This window comes from Chaetomium strumarium (genome assembly GCF_033439665.1).
Source record: "Chaetomium strumarium strain CBS 333.67 chromosome Unknown B0T15scaffold_1, whole genome shotgun sequence".
In the NCBI taxonomy this organism is placed as follows: domain Eukaryota; kingdom Fungi; phylum Ascomycota; class Sordariomycetes; order Sordariales; family Chaetomiaceae; genus Chaetomium; species Chaetomium strumarium.
This window is the reverse complement of record NW_026944429.1, coordinates 4,476,540-4,496,864: the sequence shown is the minus strand read 5'-3', so window position 1 is coordinate 4,496,864 and position 20,325 is coordinate 4,476,540. Positions and strand designations below refer to the sequence as shown.

The 20,325-nt window shown below is 57.7% G+C and overlaps 10 protein-coding genes across 10 annotated transcripts; 5 read left to right on the top strand and 5 right to left on the bottom strand.

The window, feature by feature from the left end:
* Positions 1 to 521: 521 nt before the first annotated feature.
* On the top strand, positions 522 to 2,557 carry B0T15DRAFT_46844 (major facilitator superfamily domain-containing protein). Its single transcript, XM_062865983.1, has one exon. It carries the CDS (start codon positions 920 to 922, stop codon positions 2,441 to 2,443), a length of 1,524 nt encoding a protein of 507 aa, XP_062726498.1. The 5' UTR covers positions 522 to 919; the 3' UTR covers positions 2,444 to 2,557.
* Positions 2,558 to 2,921: 364 nt separating this feature from the next.
* On the top strand, positions 2,922 to 4,445 carry B0T15DRAFT_46744 (uncharacterized protein). Its single transcript, XM_062865980.1, has 3 exons — positions 2,922 to 3,375; positions 3,502 to 3,624; positions 3,729 to 4,445. The coding sequence occupies exons 1-3, from the start codon at positions 3,006 to 3,008 to the stop codon at positions 4,097 to 4,099; spliced, it is 864 nt and encodes a 287-aa protein (XP_062726497.1). The 5' UTR covers positions 2,922 to 3,005; the 3' UTR covers positions 4,100 to 4,445.
* On the bottom strand, positions 4,049 to 5,775 carry B0T15DRAFT_519197 (uncharacterized protein). Its single transcript, XM_062868424.1, has one exon. The coding sequence runs from the start codon at positions 5,294 to 5,296 to the stop codon at positions 4,427 to 4,429; it is 870 nt and encodes a 289-aa protein (XP_062726496.1). The 5' UTR covers positions 5,297 to 5,775; the 3' UTR covers positions 4,049 to 4,426.
* On the bottom strand, positions 5,496 to 6,576 carry B0T15DRAFT_46718 (PRA1 family protein-domain-containing protein). The gene is made up of 2 exons (XM_062865978.1): positions 6,558 to 6,576; positions 5,496 to 6,390 (listed from the first exon to the last, which is right to left on the bottom strand). The coding sequence occupies exon 2, from the start codon at positions 6,223 to 6,225 to the stop codon at positions 5,695 to 5,697; it is 531 nt and encodes a 176-aa protein (XP_062726495.1). The 5' UTR covers positions 6,226 to 6,390; positions 6,558 to 6,576; the 3' UTR covers positions 5,496 to 5,694.
* A 1,422-nt stretch (positions 6,577 to 7,998) lies between these two features.
* Positions 7,999 to 8,964, top strand: B0T15DRAFT_46739 (uncharacterized protein). The gene is made up of 2 exons (XM_062865979.1): positions 7,999 to 8,293; positions 8,364 to 8,964. Exons 1-2 carry the CDS (start codon positions 8,109 to 8,111, stop codon positions 8,791 to 8,793), a joined length of 615 nt encoding a protein of 204 aa, XP_062726494.1. The 5' UTR covers positions 7,999 to 8,108; the 3' UTR covers positions 8,794 to 8,964.
* B0T15DRAFT_46766 (uncharacterized protein) lies at positions 8,902 to 10,162 on the bottom strand. The gene is made up of 2 exons (XM_062865981.1): positions 9,373 to 10,162; positions 8,902 to 9,302 (listed from the first exon to the last, which is right to left on the bottom strand). Exons 1-2 carry the CDS (start codon positions 10,023 to 10,025, stop codon positions 9,074 to 9,076), a joined length of 882 nt encoding a protein of 293 aa, XP_062726493.1. The 5' UTR covers positions 10,026 to 10,162; the 3' UTR covers positions 8,902 to 9,073.
* An 835-nt stretch (positions 10,163 to 10,997) lies between these two features.
* On the top strand, positions 10,998 to 11,983 carry B0T15DRAFT_46613 (YjfJ protein). The gene is made up of 2 exons (XM_062865975.1): positions 10,998 to 11,513; positions 11,602 to 11,983. The coding sequence occupies exons 1-2, from the start codon at positions 11,226 to 11,228 to the stop codon at positions 11,797 to 11,799; spliced, it is 486 nt and encodes a 161-aa protein (XP_062726492.1). The 5' UTR covers positions 10,998 to 11,225; the 3' UTR covers positions 11,800 to 11,983.
* Positions 11,984 to 12,072: 89 nt separating this feature from the next.
* Positions 12,073 to 14,924, bottom strand: B0T15DRAFT_507355 (putative dipeptidyl-aminopeptidase B; the record flags this gene model as incomplete). Its single annotated transcript, XM_062867640.1, has 2 exons — positions 12,073 to 12,155; positions 12,215 to 14,924. 2 exons carry the CDS (start codon positions 14,922 to 14,924, stop codon positions 12,073 to 12,075), a joined length of 2,793 nt encoding a protein of 930 aa, XP_062726491.1.
* Positions 14,925 to 15,298: 374 nt separating this feature from the next.
* B0T15DRAFT_547468 (S-adenosyl-L-methionine-dependent methyltransferase) lies at positions 15,299 to 17,010 on the bottom strand (the record flags this gene model as incomplete). The annotated part of the gene is made up of 4 exons (XM_062870176.1): positions 16,448 to 17,010; positions 16,071 to 16,353; positions 15,822 to 15,973; positions 15,299 to 15,587 (listed from the first exon to the last, which is right to left on the bottom strand). Exons 1-4 carry the CDS (start codon positions 16,654 to 16,656, stop codon positions 15,299 to 15,301), a joined length of 933 nt encoding a protein of 310 aa, XP_062726490.1. The 5' UTR covers positions 16,657 to 17,010.
* A 530-nt stretch (positions 17,011 to 17,540) lies between these two features.
* On the top strand, positions 17,541 to 19,394 carry B0T15DRAFT_46639 (uncharacterized protein). The gene is made up of 4 exons (XM_062865976.1): positions 17,541 to 18,067; positions 18,198 to 18,475; positions 18,563 to 18,971; positions 19,066 to 19,394. The coding sequence occupies exons 1-4, from the start codon at positions 17,776 to 17,778 to the stop codon at positions 19,329 to 19,331; spliced, it is 1,245 nt and encodes a 414-aa protein (XP_062726489.1). The 5' UTR covers positions 17,541 to 17,775; the 3' UTR covers positions 19,332 to 19,394.
* The last annotated feature ends 931 nt before the right edge of the window (positions 19,395 to 20,325 follow it).

The following is a 20,325-nucleotide window of genomic DNA, read 5'->3' as shown; positions in this document are numbered from 1 at the left end:
GGCCTTGCCTTACTTTCCTTCCTCTTCCTTTACAAATTTCCCTCCTTTTCTCCTTTTCTTCATCCCTTTTCCGTGCCCATTTGAATATATCACTTGTCTCGAACGAGCATGGATGGCCACTCATGTGACCGGTGCAACGTTAACATCAACAGAGATAACACGCATGTTCCAGAAGGTCCTTCCTTAGCTGGCCGCGCAACAAATATGCAGTGCTACTACATGCTCCCTGCGGGCGGTATCCTACGCGACGTGTCAATCTAACGGTCCGTTGGTTCAGCAGAGAATACGGTTGCTTGGCCACGACCGGGGTGGTCATCTGGCAATACTAGAGCACGGTAGTTGGCTGTGCTATGACGTTGCTGCCACATTCCTAATAAGTAGGTAAGCTCTTATTAATAAGACAGCCCGGAGCATACACAGTAAAGTGACAGCAGCGACACCTGCTAAGTCGCAGTGCGTGGCTGACCATCCAAGGAACTCATCGTCGGTGCTGCCTTCCGGATGCGGCAGCTGAGGAACTGAGGGTGTAAGCTGCCAACCGCCCTGCCAACCAAGCTTCAGTTTCTGGTCCTACACTGACAGTTGCCAAAACTTTTGCTTGCACAATTGGTCGTGAAAATGGTAATGCTCTAGAATTCCGAGGTTGAAAACACAGGAACAAAACAGAGTAAAACCCTAACCCGCTTGCTGTCCCACGATCACGAATTCACATGTGGGGATTTCCGATCCCGAGTGGGGTCCCACTTCTTGGCGCCATTGGCCAATCACCGACTGACTGGCTGTTCTTTCCGTCGGCATGATGAACGGTACCGGTACAGTAAGCATGGAGGTTACACGGTGACTACTGAGCGAACTTCTTGAACCGTCGTAGCAGCGGTGTCGAGAGTCGCTTGCATCGATACTGCTCGCTCTTGGCAAGATGACGTCCCCGGGCGACGACGACGACGGCAATAAAAACGCCACGGAGCAGACACCGCTGCTAGTTGCCGTTGCGCAAGATGCCGGCGCTGACGACCAACAGCAAGACGGCAATGGCATCCGTTGGGATAATGATCATGATGCCCATGGCGTCGATGACAAGCCATTGCCCTTGTTCCAGATCGCCGTGCTCTGCTACGCGCGCTGGGTCGAGCCGGTCGCCTTCTTCTCCATCATCCCGTACATCAACCAGATGGTCCAGGAGAATGGCAAGCTCGCCGACACCGACATGGGCTTCTACAGCGGCCTGATCGAGTCGCTGTTCTCGCTCACCCAGATGGTCGTCATGGTCCTCTGGGGCCGAGCCGCCGACCGCTTCGGCCGCAAGCCCGTGCTCGTCGTGTCGCTGGCCGGCGTGTCCTTGGCCACGGCGCTCTTCGGCATGGCCAAGACCATCTGGCAGATGATCCTCTTCCGCTGCCTCGCCGGCGTCTTTGCCGGCACCATCGTCACCATCCGCACCATGATCTCGGAGCACAGCACCGCCAAGACCCAGGCCCGCGCCTTTAGCTGGTTCGCCTTCACCGGCAATATGGGCATCTTCGCCGGACCGCTCCTGGGCGGTGCGCTCGCCGACCCTGCGCGGCTGTACCCCGGCGTGTTTGGGAACGTCCGCTTCTTCCTCGACTACCCCTACGCTCTCCCGAGCATAGTCGTAGGCGCCATGGGCCTATCCGCCCTCGTCGTCACTGTGTTGTTTGTCGAAGAGACCCTCGTCAAGCGGCCCGGCGGTGGCGGCGGCAGCAACGAAGAATCCGCCGCAGCCAAACCCAAAGAATTATCCACCCACGAGCTGACCAAATCCCCCGGGGTGCGCGTGGTGCTCTACACGTATGGGTACATCATGCTGCTCGCCTACTCCTACACCGCCCTCGTGCCCGTCTTCTGGGCCACCAAAGTCTACCTCGGCGGCCTGGGCTTCAGCTCGCTAGCGATGGCGCTTATGATGGGCTTGTCCGGCCTCTCCCAGTCCATCTGGATCCTGCTGGTTTTTCCACCGCTGCACCACCGCATCGGCACCAACGGCGTGCTCCGGGCCTGCGCGATCGCATACCCCTTCTTCTTCGCCGGCTACCCGCTCTTCAACGCGCTCCTGCGGCTCGACACACCCGCGACCGTCACGACCTTCTGGGTCGTCGCGCCCGTCCTGCTGGCCCTGGGCTGCGGCGTGAGCATGTCGTTCACGGCGATCCAGCTGGCGCTGAACGACGTCTCGCCCAGCCCGGCCACCCTGGGCACGCTGAACGCCCTCGCGCTGTCCATCTCCAGCGGGGTGCGCTCGTTCTCGCCCGCGCTGTTCACGACTCTGTTTGCGCTGGGTGCCCGCACGCAGTGGCTGGGCGGTCATGCCATCTGGGTGGTGATGACTGCCCTTGCGCTGGGGTTTACGGTGTTGAGTCGGTATATGCCGGATTATGCTGAGTTAAGGAGGCGGAGGGAGAGGGTTGATGCCGGGGGGGGTTGAAGAGGGATGGTTCTATAACAGCGTAGGTGAAAACAAAAGACTCCGTGTTACTGGGTAGCGCTTCTTCGGGTAACCAGATATGATATAAATAGGACATGGTATAAAGTCTTGGGATTCTCGTCGTTCCCTGGTGATTAAGTTGGCCAGGGTTAGGGTGATCTACTGTATCCCGCATTTCCGCCAAGACCTCTTAAATGCCCCGTAACCCCTGACTTGCCAGGGGTTCAGCTGCGGGACAGTTTCTCATCCCAGCCTCACGATTTTCGTGGGGCGGTGTGCCAGGGGTGCGAGCTGCCGCAGGTGAGCTCCTGGCCCAGCCCGCCGCTTCTCGCAGGAAATGTTGGTCCAGTCCAGCCTTCCACGTTGGCCTGTACGGAGTATCGTGGCCCTTGAGTGTTGAGGGGCTATCAATTGGCTCCACGATCAAGCTGCGCTCTGCGCGTGCGCGCATGCCAACGATAGCAGCTCCAAGAAGATCACAGTGCCCCGCGACGGCCCCCTCCTCTACAAGAACCTCCTGAGACGCTGTTCATAATAGACGATTATCCCGAACGACACAACCATGGGTCTCCTCGACGATGCGGCGTCCATCATTTCGGCGCGCACCTCGACCTCCAAGCGGGCCTCGGGCTCCAAGTCCCACCGCAAGAGCAGCGGCCACCATCACTCGCACTCGCGCAAAGACCGGAGCAAGTCCCGCTCTCGCTCGCAGTCCCGGCACCGATCCTCTCGCTCCACCGTGGGCGGCGGCATAAGCGGCGTCGCAGCCTCCATCTTCGGCGGTGGCGACGACGACGACAATGGTCTCGACTATGGCCGAAGCGACCACCCCCGCGAGCACCGCCGGCGCAGCAAGGACAAGGACGACGACGGCACCCGCTCCTTCTTCAGCCTGCCCGACCCTTCACGAAGTTCTTTCTTTAGCGGGTTCGGTATGCTTCACTCCCCCCCCCCCCCTCCCCCTCTCTCTCTCTCTCTCTCTCTCAATCCACCCTCTTCAACAAATTCTCTACATGAAGGACCAGGTTAGCTAACAGCAACCACACCCTCTTTTACAGGCGGCAGACCCTCCGGATCGGGCCCCTCCTACTACCGCCGCTCCCCGCGCCCGGGCTTCGTCAGCCGCATGTTCAAGAAACTCAAGCGCCTGCTGCGGGATCTGGTCTACTACGCCAAGCGCCGTACGCACACCCTTCACACATTCCCCATCCTTCCCCGGCTCCCCTCTTATTATTTTTTTTTTTTTTGCAGAACTAACAAAGAAACGTTTTACATTATACAACAGACCCGATGAAAGTCTTCATGCTGGTACTCATGCCCTTACTCACAGGCGGCGCCCTGACGGCGCTGCTCGCCCGCTTCGGCCTGCGCCTGCCGCCCTTCCTGGAGCGCATGCTGGGGCTGGCGGCGCGGGCCGGCGCGGGCGACTCGCTGGGCGTGGTGGGTGAGGCCGTGCGCATGGTGTCTGGTGGGGGAGGAGGAGGAGCTAGGGTGACGAGGACTACTACCAGCATGGTGCAGCGCGGCAGGGAGGGCAGCGGCATGGCCTGGGAGGCGAGGCGGACTATGTCCGAGCGGGGGGATTACGGTCTCGGAGGAGGAGGAGGAGGGTGGGGGGATGGGTTGAAGAAGGGGATTGCTAATTTCTTTTCTTAAATGTTGGGAAATGATGGGATGATGATTGATTTGTGATGAAGGTATGACATGAAACAAGAAAAAGAACTCTGGGAGGATATGCTGCTTGCAGTAGGTAGGCGTTCTAGGATAAGCTGAGTTATACCACAATCTCCTTGCTTGTTACTCCAACGGCTCGGCAGCATGCCATTTGTGAACTCAGAGGGGAAAACCAAATCGTGATTGAGAGGCAATACTAGTAGTCTATTCACTGCAATTCCATGTCACCAGTCACCTTTTCGCTTCCGTTATTACGCCTGGTACCCTCGATCACTCGGCATTTGACCTCGGAAAACACGAGATATCAAACTATTTCGTCTTCTTCCGCCCCGACTTGGTACTGCCCGCCACCGACTTGCGTTTCACGTTGACAAGCGACTTTTCGGCCGAGGACTTCTTTGAGGGAGGCGGCGTTCGATCTCGGGTTGTGCGCCGTGATTCCCGCTGGCTGTCAACACTGTCCCGTGGCCGAGACCGGCTGCCGCTCCCCGAGCTGACGACTGCCGCCGCTTGCAGACCGTCGTTGTCCTCATTGAAGGCCTCGCCGCTAAGTCGTCTGCTGGCGCCACTAGGGGGATGTCCTGAGCCATAGCTGGCATAGATGTCGTCAACCTCGACCATGCTGTTCCGCAAGGAGCCGCCTCCAGCATGGTACGAGGTACGCGCTCCCGCCGTCATGTATTGAAATGGGTCGGACGCTGCGGCCGAGAGCGGCGCGCCGGTGAGAGATTGGGAAAGGGGTCTGCCGGTGGTTGGATCAGAAGTTTGGCGAACAGCGGCCGGCAGGTCCGGCCGTTGAACGTAAGAATACGTAAAGGGCGAAGAACTCTGTTCCCTCTCCGTCGCTGTTCGACTGGCCGATCTCGATGAATTGGTCCCAGATGCCTGGCGGGCACGCGATGGAGGCGGAAAGTAACCCATTGGCGGGTAACCAAGCGGCCGGTCTTCTTCCGACTCCGGTGAGGCTTCCCGTGAAGGGCTGTCGTCCCCTTGTGTTATTCTTTTCTGCCGAGGTCCGGAGTCGAGGTGCGTAAGCGGGATGGCAACTCGCTGCCGCCGCCGTTGCCTGTGCTTCTCCTCCTCCATGCGCTGTAGCCGTCGCTGGTAGGCGGCCAGTTCTTCCTTGCTCAGCTTGACGTCCCTCTTGCCCTTTGCCTGGGCCCGCTGTATCCGTGCCATTGCGGCGTCGGCGAGTGCTTCCTCCTCCGGATCCAGCAAAGGCAGCCGAACGCCGTCCTCGCCGTCCGAGTCTTGTTCCGAGTCATCCGAAGTTTCGTCGCTGTCATCCCCATTTTCCAATGCAAATGCCCTCCGTGATCGAGTATTACCATCCCTGTCGCCCAAGTCTATCCCCGTGAATCGAAGTGGATCACTAGCAATCCGATGGGCCAACGCACTCGAAGCCCCCTCAACGCCCTGTGTATCGAAGTCATCCCCGCTATCCAGCTCCTCCACAACTCGCTGGCCGAAATCCCACCAACTCCCCTCTTCCCCGTTGCGCGCCTCCTGTGTCCTCCCGTGGCGCCTCGATGGTCTTCCCCATTGGGGCGCAGATTTGGGAGCTCGCGGCCGACCACCTAGACCGCCTCCCCGGAAAAAGCCTCGTCGATGGGCTTGTCCAAAAGCGCAGCGTGGCCGAGAATGACCACGCCGCTGGCGCCGATCAGCCACATCATGGTGCCGAAGACGCCCGAGATCAATGCGATCGGGATCGCAATCACGTAAAGCCCCGTGTACAGCTGCACCGTCGAGAAGCGCTGCTGGCCGAACTCAAAGTCGTGACCGTCGAGCTTGCCAATCAGGTACATGCCCACGACAACGAATATGATGTCGAAGAGCAGCCAGAAGTTGGTGAGCAGGCCGTAGATGCAAAGCATGGTGAAGATGACGGCGTAGTTGCTCGAGTAGTGGCCGAGGTTGTAGTTGACGCGCGACTGCATCTCGGCAAAGTTGGCCGGTTTATTCACGCGCTTGACGTCCAGGAACTCGGAGATCGGCCGCAGGTTGGAGAAGCGGCTGGAGAGCGACCCTGAGCGCATGCTGGCAAAGCGGTCCCCAAGGTTCAGGCGCGACGTCAAAACGTCTATCGGGATCCGTATTTGGGCCATTTTCGGATTCGAACGGGGAGTTGAGAGCTACTTGGCCGATTGAATGAGCGCAAAGAATGCCGATGGAGCGAACACGGCGCTGAAATGGCTTGTACGCCGAGTAAGGGTGCGCTTCGACGAAGCGAGCAGGTCAGACGTGTCGAAGTGTTGGTCGAGTCGTAAGATCTGTCAAGAGCGCGAATGTCGGTTCTCGGGCGAATAAAAATAAATCTCCTGCGAGCCACTAAAATGCCAGGGGTAATTAGCGGCACCACCTTTAGACAAACGCATCCACTGGATTACGACTGCTCATGAAGGAGGGCCACGTCTCAATTGACGCTTGGTTTGCATACCTGCTGCCTGAAAGACGCGTGGTCTGTGAGCTGTCGATTACGAGCCTCCCGTTGTTCCGAGTCGTTTTCGAGAGAGGCACTGTGGCTTCGAGACGAGAAGGTGATACCGTTTGAGAGGAGTGGGCCCGAGATGAGATCTCCGAAACGAGACCCGGCGCGGACCCCAGCGTTGTGGTCCGTGTCTGGCCCCTGGTCCCGTCCCGTTACTGCCAAGGCAGTCCAGGCGGGTTCCGATCAAACTCCAGTTCACAGTGCTCCAGATCCGGATTCCCCCGGCTCCGAGACGCCCACGACCAAGTACGGGAAGTTGGAAGGAAAAGTGAAAGGGAAAAGGTATAGGTCGAAAAGCGGGCAGGCGGGTTTTCTAGCTGCGAATTCTGCTGAGTTGGCGGTGGGGCGGTAAGCTGCTTCGTGCGTGCAGAGCTACGGCAGCTCTGGCCAGTCAGCGCGTCAGAGATCCAGATCAAAAGGCGGAGAGGGTTTTCAAAGACAAATATGCTGCATGTTGAGCTGCAGGACAAGGAAGCCGGCATCTGTGCGAACCGATTTCTGCCCAAGCCCAAGGGATCGGGTACGGATCGCTATATCGACCCAAGACAAACACCTCATACTAACTTGCAGGCCCAATCTAACCCAATCTAAGTCTAACCCGACAAGCAGCCTCTAAAAGTGCCAGTGCAATAGGACAACTACGTAGATCATTCAGCCCATGGCCGAGTGATCATCCAGGGCCTCGCCTGGCTCATCGCCAACATTGCTGCCGTCTGTCTGTTCCCTTAGGTAGCGCTAGCTATCCGTCAAGAAAGCTAATGAGCGTAAGACCTGAGGGCGACGGGCAGGACCCCCGTGCTCGGAGGTTATGCACAACAGCAGCCATCGTGGCCCGCCGGGTTGAGTGTGTCAGTATCATGGAGGCCCATCTTGTGCGAGACCGGATTCAGTAATGAAAGCAGTCAAGGGTTGTCCGAGCCTCACTCGCAGCCAGTCGGCCGTCCACACTTGTCCCCGGCGAAGATTGCGGCCGAGAGCCATGTATATCTCAGGCGTTTGAGCACAATTCGCGAGGCAGATGGATCATGGATGTAACGCAGCGCAATCAATCGCCCGGCATGCGGGATGCCGGCGATGTGGGTGTGTCAAGGAGGCACCAGTTCTTCGCACAGCAAATGGAATAATAGATCAGGCCGCGTCCGTTCTTTCCCTCGCAACCCGGCGCAGCCACCTTCCAGGTGAATTCAGTTTTGGAAAGAGCCACTGGGACTTGATGTCGACCTCTTAATGGAAGGTGCGACTCGTGCGAGACGTCATATTCGACGACAGCTCCAACCATCCTGAGATGGTCTGACCGAGACACTTGAATGGCATTATCAACTAAACTTTGCCCTCCTGACTCAAGTGTGTTCGTTCTCCTGGAAAATCGACGCCTTCCCACTCATCCTTCCTTTGGTCGATCAAGGCACCGCAGCAGTCCCGCCTTTTGTTGACTCCTAATAACGACTCTCAATCCCTTAAGGTAGCCGCCAGCGCCAGAAACATAAACCGTCCAACAAAATGTTCCTCCACCGGATTCTAGCCATCGCAGGCCTTGCCACTTCGGCTGGGGTCGGTGCCATCCCAACCCCAACGAACACCGACCTCCCTCCGCCCAACCCGTGGCCCGAGGTCATCGGTAGCATCCCAGACTTCACGATAGCCAAGTTCGAGGCACAAGCCATAGTCCTGAGCGACCGGACCTAGTAAGTCTTGCACCTCCCCTCCCCCATCTCCTTCACGACTAAACTAACAAGGTATTACTACACCCCCCAGCGTCAATTTCTACATCAGCCCCTACCCGGGCTCAGCCTTCGCCCACTGCTTCGGCACGGGCACGACGTCGGACCACAAGCTCAGTAGCATCCCGCAGACGTGGTGCAAGAGTGCCAACGGCACGGAGATGAACGACGAGAACCTGTGGACGACGACCAACGACATCTGGTTCTCGTGGACCGTGGGCGAGGATGTCGACCCCAAGGGGGCTCCGGGGACCGACCCCATCGACTCCATGTACTACAAGAACGGCGCGTACCTCAGGATCGTGCGGCAGGGCCACGGCGAGAAGCAGTCGCGCGACGAGTCGATCCACCATGTCCTGCCGTACGAGTTCGAGACTGTCGGTGAGGAGATGCTGGAGCATCAGGTTTATACGGGTGACCAGAACTTTTCGACCAAGGCTCTGAGGGTTGAGGCCAAGGATTGAAAAGGCATAAAGGAGCAAAGGCGATGATTAATGGTATGATGGATGGGGAACGGTTGCTTCCATGTCTTCTATGTCTACAAGAGGGGTTGCTTGGTGGGGAGTTTATGTATGGACGGGAATGTGATATTGCCTCTCTTCTGAGCATGTCGGGCTAGTCATATGGGAGGAATTGCTGTGTTTTGTAAAATAAAGTCATAAGCTTCGCTCTATCAATGGCAGACAGACCATAATGAATGAGACAGCCGCTCACACAAAGTACAGTCACCAGGTGCGCAGTGTCCTACAATGAAACACAACCGTTGGCGCTGTCCTCGATAAACAGGCTCCCATAGATCAGGCCCTCATTGAGGTTGCTCTCCTGGTAGCCCGAGTTCACGACGTCGCTCGTACCGGTCGGCTTCTTGAGTATGCCGATCTGGTACTGGCCCTCGCCCGCGTTGTTGTTTGAAACGGCACTGGTGACGCTCTTGAGCGGCTCGTCGCCCTTGGAGTAGTACACTTGGAGGGTGCTTGCAGCAGTCCGTCAGCTGCCTGTCAAAAACAACAAATATCAAAAAGAAAGCCCACACCAATACATACTTCTTGTTGAAGTCCAAAGTAATGGCAAAGTTCTGCCAGTCGTTCTTCAAGATCTGGGTCGACCAGATCTGCCTGTTGTTGCGGTCCAGCACCTTCCAGGTGTCCTTGGGGAGGCTCGACTGGCCCAGGATGGCGCCGGCCTCGAAGTTGAACTGGTTGGCGCTGTAGTCGGCCGCCTCGTGCCACACGTTCAGGTACTCGTGGCTAAGGTTGAGGGCCCGCTGCGCATCCCACTTGATGCTGAAATGGATCGTCTTGACCCCCTTCGTCCCCGGGCTGCCGTTGTTGGTGTCGCCCTGGAACTGCAGGCCCGCCCGCCGGAAGCCGCGCTGGGTCTGGAAGATGCTGGCGTCGCTGATGGTCACCTCGAACGGCCTGTAGCTCTCGTTGTCGAAGCGGGCGTTGCTGGCGGCCTGCGGGAACTTTATGATCTGGCTCCACTTCAGGTTCTGGCCTTTGACATAGTCCGGGTTGAAGAGAGACGTGCTGTAGCTGTCGAAATCGGTGAGGGCGGTGGTGGCCTTGACGCGCCCGTCGAAGACGATAGGGCACTTGATGGCGCCGGTCGATGCTGCGTGGTCGTGTGAGTGAGGCGGGCGGGCCGAGACTGTGACAGCTGCGGCGAGCAGGCCGAGAATCGTTGCGTGATGCATCCTGTCTGTATGCCGCAAGTTCGTACAGGCAGATCAATGACCAGATCCAGCAGACGCTAAGTGCTTAGACGCGATACTCTCCCGAAAGAATGGGAAAGAGATCCCATCCCTTCAAGTCAGGTAGGTACTATATATCCCCATATCGTCGATCACGAAGCTGAGGACCAGGGCAGCGGCACGGCCGGAGGTGATGTGCGCCGGCTGAATAGATACGTTCTGCCACAACATTTGGCGAGCGGCATCACGCACCGCAGGGCCTCCCTTAATACAGCATCTCAATGGCGGAATCTGACCCCTAGCAGAGCGCAATCGGTTCCCAAAGGAAACATCGTTCCGATTCCCAAATTGGCTTGTGGGGACGCCGTCGGACTCGAGAGACGGTGGACGTCCCGCCGTGGCCGTGGGGATGCCGTTCCGGGGTTGCGGCATCCGTCCGTGCGGTTTCCGAATTGGGCAAGACATATATAGCCCTAACCCTCTGACGTCCACGCTCGGAGGAATTGACGCCGGGTGTTTCCGGAAGGAGCCATCCATTTCCAGAACAAAAATGGCGCTGCCGACGGAAAGTGGAATTTCTGCCCAAACCGCCGATCATCTGCTGCCAAGAGTCACGTGTCTTCTCTCATTGGCCGACAGAACCAGGAGTCTTGGCTGTGGGGACAACACTTGGCTCAGCCGGCGAGACTTGCCCGGATATGTTCAACGATACGAAATACGGCCCCCAGGCTGACTCTTGAGCACTGATTCCAAACCACGAGGCTGTGACAGCTGCTCCTCAAAATGGGCAAAACACATCAGGGGCTGCCAAGAATGGAGTGCGGCTGTAATAGCGGCTATCTAGGCCATACGGTGTATCCGAACGTGTGAGGCATATTCGGCATGTGCCTGAGCAGCTGCTCTTCGTTCTACATATAAGAAGAAGGTAAGGGACGTCACCGTAGGAGGGAAAGCATTCGAACAAAGACGCCACTCTTGTACCACAGCATATTCTCCTGCTGTATCAATACCAAAGCACCAAGTTGCTCTATCTGCCGTTCACATCTCACTCAGCTCATCATCATCATCATCATCAGACATAGTATCCCCCCCCTCGCCAGCGCAGCCTTGACTATCCCATCCTTCTTCACCCACAGCACAGCCTAGGTCGACCAACACACACACACACTCCAACCCCCAACAACCCAAAACCTAGTATCCAAAATGTTTCCCCGCCGCTCAAAAGACTCCCGCGACTCAGACGCCAACGCCAACAAGGACCACGGCTCAGGGGTAGTAGCCGACATCCCGCCCTCCATCTCGGACCTGCACTGCTTCACCGAGACCAACGGGGTGATCACGACCACCATGTTCGACATCCCCGGCTACCGGGTCGTGCGCGTGCTGGGCGCCGTCTACGGGCTGACGGTGCGGTCGCGCAACTGGGCGGCCGGCCTGACCATGGTGCTCAAGAGCATTGCGGGCGGGGAGCTGAGGTGGTTTACGAATATGGTATGTTATTCTTTTTTTTCTTATTCTTTTATTTGTTTTATTTTTGGGGGGTTATTTGTATATGCTGACGGGGAAGTGAAATATACAGCTGTACAGCGCGCGGAACGATGCCATCTCGCGCGTCGTCGCCGAGACGCAGGCGCGCGGGGGCAATGCGGTGATTGCGCTGCGGTTCGATGCCGGTGAGCTGGGCGGGTTCGCGCAGGTGTGTGCGTACGGAACGGCGGCGATCGTTGAGAAGATTGATCCGCAGGTTGAGACGCCCCCCCAGCTGGTCGCTGCTTGAAGGGATCGTGAGTGGCGCTGCTGGTTTTCTCTCCTTTAGTCACGGAGGGTTGGAGTTGGTTGTTGCTTTGCTGCGAGTTTCTGAAGGGGATGGAGTTTCACAGAATTGCCATTTACTGCGTATCTGTCTACTTATATTGCTAGCTACCTTATATACCCCCGCGAAAGAAAACTTGTATACCCGTATTGTTGAACGCCACACGCCGCCCGATGCTATACAATGCTCTCCAAACGCCGGCTTCAGACACTGACTTCCATGTCAATACCATGACAACTACTTCTTCTTTCCACTCGGCGTCGGGTTCGCTACCCTGAGCCACTCGCCATTGAACGCGTTGATGAGCCAGTTGGTGAGCTCTGTCACCACGGTTAGCCAGCTGCACACACTTGACGAAGAAAATAAGAGGAAGACTCACTGTCGTATACAATCCGATTCCCGTTGTGGAAGTAGATGCTGTGGTCGCTGTCCGGGAACACATGGACATCATAGTTCTCCACCCCAACCAAGTCCAACTTATCCAGCAGCGTCAGCGAGTTCTGGAAGTGCACGTTGTCATCCGCCAGGCCGTGCATGATCAGGAACCGCACGTTCTGCGCCAGGGCCGTGACGTTGTTGATGGCGCTGGTATCGTATCCGTGCCCGTTGGCCTGTGGAGTGAGCATGTACCGTTCCGTGTAGATGCTGTCGTAGAAGCGCCAGTCCGTGACCGGGGCGACGGCCATGCCGTAGCGGAACGTCTGCCCGGCGTCTTGCTCGAGCGTCTTGAGCGTGTTGAACCCCCCGAAGCTCCAGCCCCAGATGGCAAGCCTCGACTCATCGACGTACTTCTTCTTGGCCCAGATCTTGGCGGCCGCGATCTGATCGTGCGACTCCCAGTGGCCCAGATTGCCGCGCACAATGACGCGGTTCTTGCGCCCGATGTAGCCGGTGCCGCGGCCATCGACTGTGACACAGACGTATCCTAGCCCTGCGGCCACGTAGGACTGGAAGTCGACGCCGAACTTCTTGTTCACGGTTTGAGAGCCCGGGCCGCTGTACTGCTGGAAGAGAACCGGGTACTTCTTGCTCTCGTCAAAGTGCGGCGGCCGTCTCTCGACGTAGTTGAGTTCCACGCCGTCGACATTGATAGTGCCGTATATCTTGATAGGAAGCTCGTGTTTCTTGGCACTTTCGGCAAGCTCCAGGTTTTCTTCCACGGTGTGCTCGTACTGGTTGGGGTTGCTCGGCGTGGATATGACCTTCTGCCATGGAATCCCAGGGCCGTGGTAGGTCAAGAGTGCATAGCCGGCCCCGGCCGAGAACGAAACCCCATAGTAGCCTTCGGAAGAAGTGTCGGATACCGAAGTTAAGCCCTCTCCCGTAAGCTTGACCTGGTACACATGCCGCTGGATCGAGGATTCTTTGGTTCCGAGGAAGTAGACGACATTGTTGCCCAAGTCCACCGCATACGGAGCGTCGACAACTTCCCAGTCACCCGAGGTCAGCATGACCGGGTCCGGGTTGTCCAGTGGCGTGAAGTAGGCCAGGTGGTTGCCATCACCATGGATTACCAGGTCGACGTAGCCGTCATGGTCTCGCCCTTTGGACGGGTCGGCTGGGATATACTTGGTCTGATGGGTGATCTCAAACCAACCACCATCGATGGCCTTGACGTCCGTGGTCCGGACGGCTTTGCCGGTGCGCGACGACACGTCCACGAGGACCACGCGCATAACATCGCTGACCCTGTTTGTTTCTTTTACCAGGACCTGCTTGCCTGCCCACACGACTTCGGTGATGAGTCGGTCATCGTCCGCGAACCCGCCCGAGATATCCACAGAGAAGACATCGCCGCGTGTCACATCGTAGAACTTCAGCTCAACGACCGGGTTGTGCGCTCCGGCCTTCGGATACTTGATCATCCGAGTCTCGGGATACGCCTCTTCGCCCGGCTCGGGCTTGGTGCCGCTGGGTCTTGATAGGAAATAATCAACCGGATACTCGGGCACGCCAGTCTCGTTAGTCCGCAGGAAGGCAATGTAATTGCCGTCTTCGGACCACCATGTCGCACTAGCACCAGCAAACACTTCTTCCTCATAGACCCAGTCAGGCACTCCGTTGAACATCTCGGAGCCGCCATCCCGGGTGATCTGGATGAGATTGTCCGCCCCAACTCTGCGCAAGTACAGATTGTTGTCTCGGGTGAAGGCAACGGCGTCCCCCGATGGGTTCCACTGGGCAAGCTGAATGCGCGCCCCAGGCTCACCGGGGATCAAGGGGTCCGCCGTTTGCGTTTGGACATCAAAGATCCAGTAAGCGGCGTACGAGGAGTGGCGCCAGTTAGACTCCACGTCAGTCGCAACCAATACTCTCTTGAAGTCTTTACTCGGTGCGACCTTCTGCACTGTGTATGTTCTCTCCCCGTAGTTAAAGGTTCCCTGCTCCATCAGGACGGTGGACTCGGCCACCTGCAGACCAGCCGAGCCACCGGCAGCGGCCGGATCTTGCTTGCGAACATCTTCCACAACCAGGTAGTCCTTCCCCGGCACGTCCTTCTCCAACAGAAGGCCATCCTCGCTGTTCGGCCCGGAAACCCATCGTATAGCGTGGAACTCGGGACGCCAAAAGCCGCCCAGCACCTGGTCCAGCGTCACCGCCTTCCCGGAGCCTCGCAATACGGTCGCTTGCGGATCGTGGGCCGTCTCCGAGGCGGGCTGGTACGACTTGGTCGTTACGTAGACGAACAGACCGACGACCCAGGCGGAGATCAGCAGGCCGGCCGCAACCAGGAGTACCCTGCGCATTCCGCGGTCCATTCCCGGACCCTTAGCGCCCGCATGCTCGGCCGGCCGGCCGTTGCCGAGGAAGGGGCCGGTCTCGAGATCATCATTATTCGGCTCGTCCTTCAGGGCAGCTTCGTCGTCATCGTCGTCATCGTCAGCATCGCCACGGCGACCCTTCTCGAGCGCGGCTTCCTGGGCGGCGACCCGCTCGCCGATGCGGTCGAAGACGATGCTCGTGGTGGAGACGGACGATTCCGACTCGTGCGACATTCTCGATCCGCTCGTACTCCTCCTATCTCGGCTCAAGCTGTGTCTCCGGGAGCTGCGGGACGACACGAACGGATCGTCCGAGTAGGGTGACATGTTTGCGGCGGGCAGTGAGTGACCTGGTGTGCCACAAGAGGCACTAGACGGCGCACCAAGGGCAGCAAACAAAAAGGTATCCCGACTCAATTGAGCCAAGCAAAATGAGTTGGATTCCTGGAATGCTACCTTTGTAAGGAAACAGCGACACCATGTCCAATTGGCCGCTTATTCAAGACCGAATCGGATAGCGGATAAAAGAGCGGCTTTGAGCACTACCTATGATCTGGAGACGGGACGGTTGATGATTGTGGAGCTGCAGGGGGACATCAAGGTGCGCCAAGACAGGATCCCGACTCGGAGTTTCAGTTAACGACAATGTATACAGAACCCTAACCCCACATCCACCCTTTGATGTCGACAGCATGGGCACCTTATTCTCTCGCCTTCGCCGGTTTGCGGCAGACAAAGAGATACATGGGAGTGAAGATGCCCATCTTCCCGCCGACGGCCACGCCTTTGGTGCAGTACCACATCATGTCCATCAGGCTCGAGACCTCGCGGGCCCGCATTCCGAGCAGGATCATCAGACGGTAAACCATGTGCGCGAAGCCGCGGAAGGGAGTCCACATCTTGAACACCTTCCAGAAGTCGGGCCACCCAGGCATTCTCCAAGCCCAGCAGATGTCGCCGGCCGGGCCATAGTACCACGGCGCGGGCGCACTGCGGAACGCCATGTCCTCCTCGGAAACGAGTTCGAAGCCTTGCAATGGTTTTGGTTAGCTAACCTGAAGTCCCGTAACTCTTTTTCACCTTCACGACGACCCATAAACCCAACACCTACCAGCCTTCTTTATGCCTGCGCGCATCTCAGGCACCCACGGCATCTTGGTGACGCCGTTGCCAAACTCGATCCAATTGCGGACCTTGCGATGCTCGGGGATGCCCACGTCGAACTTCTCCGTCATGGCAAAGTCATGGAACGCGAACGGCGCGCCCGGCTTGAGCACGCGCTTGACTTCCCTGTAGCACGCTGCGGGATCGGGCGCATAGCACAGCGACTCGATTGAGTAGGCCGCGTCGAACGACTCGTCGGGGAAGGGCAGTTTCTATTTGCCTCCTTTTGTCAACAGATCACGTTCTCTCCCTCCTCCTCTTTTTCCTCGACCAGCCAGTCCCCATCCACCACAAGAGACTTTTGCATACCAGGAAATCCCCCTGCACCAGAGAGACCATGCCGTCGAGCCCGGCCTGCCTCGTCAGGGCCGTGCCGCGCTCGACGTGCCACGCATTGTTGGTGATGCCCACGATCTGGCACCCGACCGTGGAGGCGATGGTCCGCGCGGGGCCGCCGATGCCGCACCCCAAGTCCAGGACACGCATACCCTTCTTCAGGCCGGCCAGCTCGGCAAACAGCTTCTCGTAGGCCGTCATGCTCGCCCGGAGGGTGAGGCCCTGCACGATGGGCGTGTAGTGGAACTGCTGGCCCCTTCATTCCCGTCTGCTCGTCAGAACCAGAAAGCTAGCTGACTTTACAGGGTGAAGTTCAGGGGACGCGGAACCCGGGGAGAGGGAAAACCTACCATCCCTGCTCGTACAGCGGAGTGACGAGGTCGTAGTAGTCGGATGCCACCTCGCCGTACTTCTTCTGCCGCTCACGGCGCTCTTCGTCGGTGGCCCAGCCGATGGCTTCGTGGTCGAGGTTGGAGAAGTTGGACGGATCCCGGGTGAAGTGCGCGAGGTACCGATGCAGGCGGTCCTCGGCGTAGCCCTTGGGCATGTGAGATGTCATTGTGCTCGGGCTCAAGTGCGCTCACTGGTCACAGGAGATATCTAGAGACTAGGGGGGCGGCAGCAGAATGTCTGGAAAAGGCCTGGAAAAAGCCCAGAACAACCATAGTGGACAAGCAGGTTTCCCCCGGATACTTATGTGATGCCTTCATCTTTCGCTCTCTTAGTGGCGTCGAGCGCTGGAATGGTCTTGATATTGTCCTGAACGGTTTGTTTGTCCGGCTTTAGTATTGTTCTTCATCCATGGCGCTGGACTCGGCTGGAGTAGCCAAATGCATAAAGGGGCTTGGACCCTAACCCTTGAATCGCTGATTTCGATTCGTCCATCTTCCGCACCGCTCCACGATCCAGACTCTCTCGACTCTAGGCCCTCGACTTCACATCAAAGCAGCATATCTTGGCCTCTTCGGTTGATGTCGGTCCGTGACTTGTCCAATGATCGAAGATAACACCAGCACGTCGCTGTGAACGCAACTTCCTATCAATTATGGTAGCAGGAAACACACAATGATCTTTGACTGGTTTGACGGTTTGACCCCCGATTGAAACACCAAGCTGCGCCGCCCGCACATTGGGCCGGGCCCGGGTCTAAGTGCCGTACCGCATCATATCGAGGCCCCAACAAAGAGGCTTCTTGACGAATTGTCATCCTAACAGGAACCCGAGGCCCTCTAAGAACTAGGCTGCCGATCACCCGCGGCCGCCGGGTCGCTGTTTCCGGCCCACGTTTACTTAGCACTCCTATCAGTACACTCTCCCATCCGGCCCGGGCTGGCTACCACTCCTGCCCAACAGACCTGGCCGGTTGTCATGATGGCCGAAGCCCGTCAGATCTGGACACGGCTGATCATCGGCGGGGAGCTGCTAATTGCAGTATGCTCAGCCTGGGATCCCTAGGCTCCTAGGGCTCGTTTTCGTTATCCACTACTAGTAGCTTAGACGCCAAAGAAACCCATACCCAAAAATCCATTTCATTATCCATCCCTGTGTTCTACTCGAGATTAGATGCTAGCATTAGCTCCCTTGTTTGTCAAGATCTGCTTCTTGTTTTGAAGGCGAGATCCACGGAGAACCCCATATCCAAACCAAACCCGCCTACACTTACAGTCTACACCACCCAATGGCGCCCTTTATGACTGTCGAGCGGGCCCATCGCTCGTACGGCCCCGTCGACAAAGAAGCGCTCGCCGGGCGGCTGTCCAAGTCGGAGCGGGGGATGCTGCGCATGGGCCTCGTCAAGTCGGAGCAGTGGCGGCAGCTGCCGACCGAAGGGCTGTACCAGGTCGTCATCTCCGAGGTGCTCGACGACGGGGCCACCTACCCGCTGGAGCGCGGCGGCGGGAGGGCCTTCGCCGTCACCTGCGTGCTGGATCTAGGGCTGCGGATGCTTGAGAGTGCTCGTGGGCGGAGCGGTAAGCATGTTTTTCTTTCTTTCTTTTCTTTTTCTTTCCTTCTTTTCTTTTTTCTTTTTTTCTCTGGCTTTTGACATCCGAGACGGTTGGGTTGGTTGCTGGTCAGTTTTACTGACTTGAACTTGTGTAGCTCTCGAGAGCCTGGCGGGCAAGGCAATCCGTGTTTGGCGAGAGAGGCCCCTGGGCCCGATCCGCGAGCCGGCAAGCGTGGATGTGCCCGCGGCAGTGGACGAGTTTCTCCGCTGCGTGCGGCACCGGTTCCCTGCTGTCAAGCTCGACGACCGGAACGGGTTCTGCCACGAGGAGGAGAACAAGAAGATGCCCTATTCCTGGGTCGACGAGCTGTCTACGCTGGAGCAGTCCAAATTCAACCCCAAGGCGGCTGCGGTGCTGCACCTGAACTGGCAGGTGAGTGGTCTCCTTAAAATATTCATTACTAAGTATTCCTATTATTCCATGAACATTATAACTGACATACACACACACACGCCCCAGCTGATGGAAAAGCTCTATTGGACCAGGCTCAAGGCAGATGTTGCCCGCCGCCAGCGCCGAGACGACGAGCACCAGGCCGAGACGGTGCGCTTCCACCGGCTGCAGTTTCACCTCGGAGCCATGGTCACGCACCACCTCTGCCACCTCTTCGTCAACTTCCTCCGCCAGTTCGAGGACCTCGCGTACGAAGTCACCGACGCCGACTTCATGCGTCTTGTCAGGCGGTACGACCCGGGCGCCGAGTTCGAGATAGACTTCTTCGGCGGCCGACCCAAGCTGTTCGTCGACTACCGCGGCCCGCGCCAGGAGAGCTACGCCGGCCAGAGCTACGTGATCAAGCGGGGCCGGAACGGAATGAGGATGGCGGCTGCGGTGGCGCAGTACAAGATTGAGAGCTATCTCAGGGGCGGTGCGTTTTCTTTCTCTTTTTTTCTTTCTTTTTCTCTCTCTTTTTCCTGCTCGTGTGCCGGTCGACCTTACGGCTAACTGACTTGCGCTGCTAGACTTCTCCGTGCCGCTCCTGACCGAGGTCGAGGGAGACGTCTTCCCCATGGAGCGTTACCAGGACGTCAAAAGGCGGCATGGCAGTTCTGGGCAGGAGTCTCAGTGGAGAGAAGGCCAGACTGGCAGCCGGCGCGTTGCAGAGGTTGGCTCAGCTGACCAACAGCCGCTCAGCGTACCGTGGGACATCAAGGGGGTGGAGTACCAGCTGGTAAAAAGGGCATGCTTCGATCCAGCCATTAGAATTGTTGACTTTAAGGGCTTTTGATCTTTAGACGGGGGTATTGTGATGAACTGAATTACACGTGTAGCTGGCCATTTCCAAGGCCTATATCGGGAACTTTAGACAGCATAGAACTTTAATTGAGCCTCATGACTATAGGGCCGTTGAGAGCTAGGCGCGGCTCGGCGAGGGGCATGGCATTCGCCGTCGACGATACCTTAACGGGACCCGGACCGGAGAGGTGTGCCACAATGAAGAGCGGTTGGCCTGTCCAACCTCATGCCATTCTCCTGCATGCGCATGCAGCATGTGAAACGAAGACCAAGGGGATATTGTGGGTGAGGCTGGAAACTGCACTTTGCCACTTGAGGGCGGCCGTCCTAAGCAGCCCACAAACCCCCTGCCATGATGTTGACCCCAGATCTCGCCTTCCATAATCCGAAGGTCCGTTGGATGTTGGGTCACAACCTTGCCCACAGCCTTCGGTTCAGCCTCGATAGTTCCCCTCCCTGATCCAAGAGGGCTTGTTGCACAGATCATGCCCATATCCTCCATTTCAACTCTGAATGTCTAATAATAAGCCCGAAGTTCCGACCCGGTGGCGTCAATTGCGGCAAAGTTGCTTGAGAGCTTCGGTTCCGGCGCACTGGGTCGATCCTCCCAATCACGTCACGCCCTGTAGCCGCCAACCCAACGGCGGCCGACTGGAGAATGTCTTTTGAGTACGACACGGCATGGAGCTGTTAGTATCGGCCAGGGCTCAGTCCACAAAGAGATCGTCTGTGCTACCGCAGAGATCAACGGATATAGAGTAGCAATCGGCATCACAGAGTAGCGAACTGCGCGCTTAAGGGAGGTCACAAGCGCGGTGCGCGCTTAGCCTTCACACGTATTGGCCCAGCTTCCTGCCAGGGCGTGGAGGTGTTGGTGCGGCGGCCCGAGATATCTCAGTAAAGCAGGCGTTGGAGAATGCCTAGGCCAGGAATCGGGGGCCAAGGGGTTCCCCGGTGGACATCCATGCCCAGAGTGTAAAGTGATA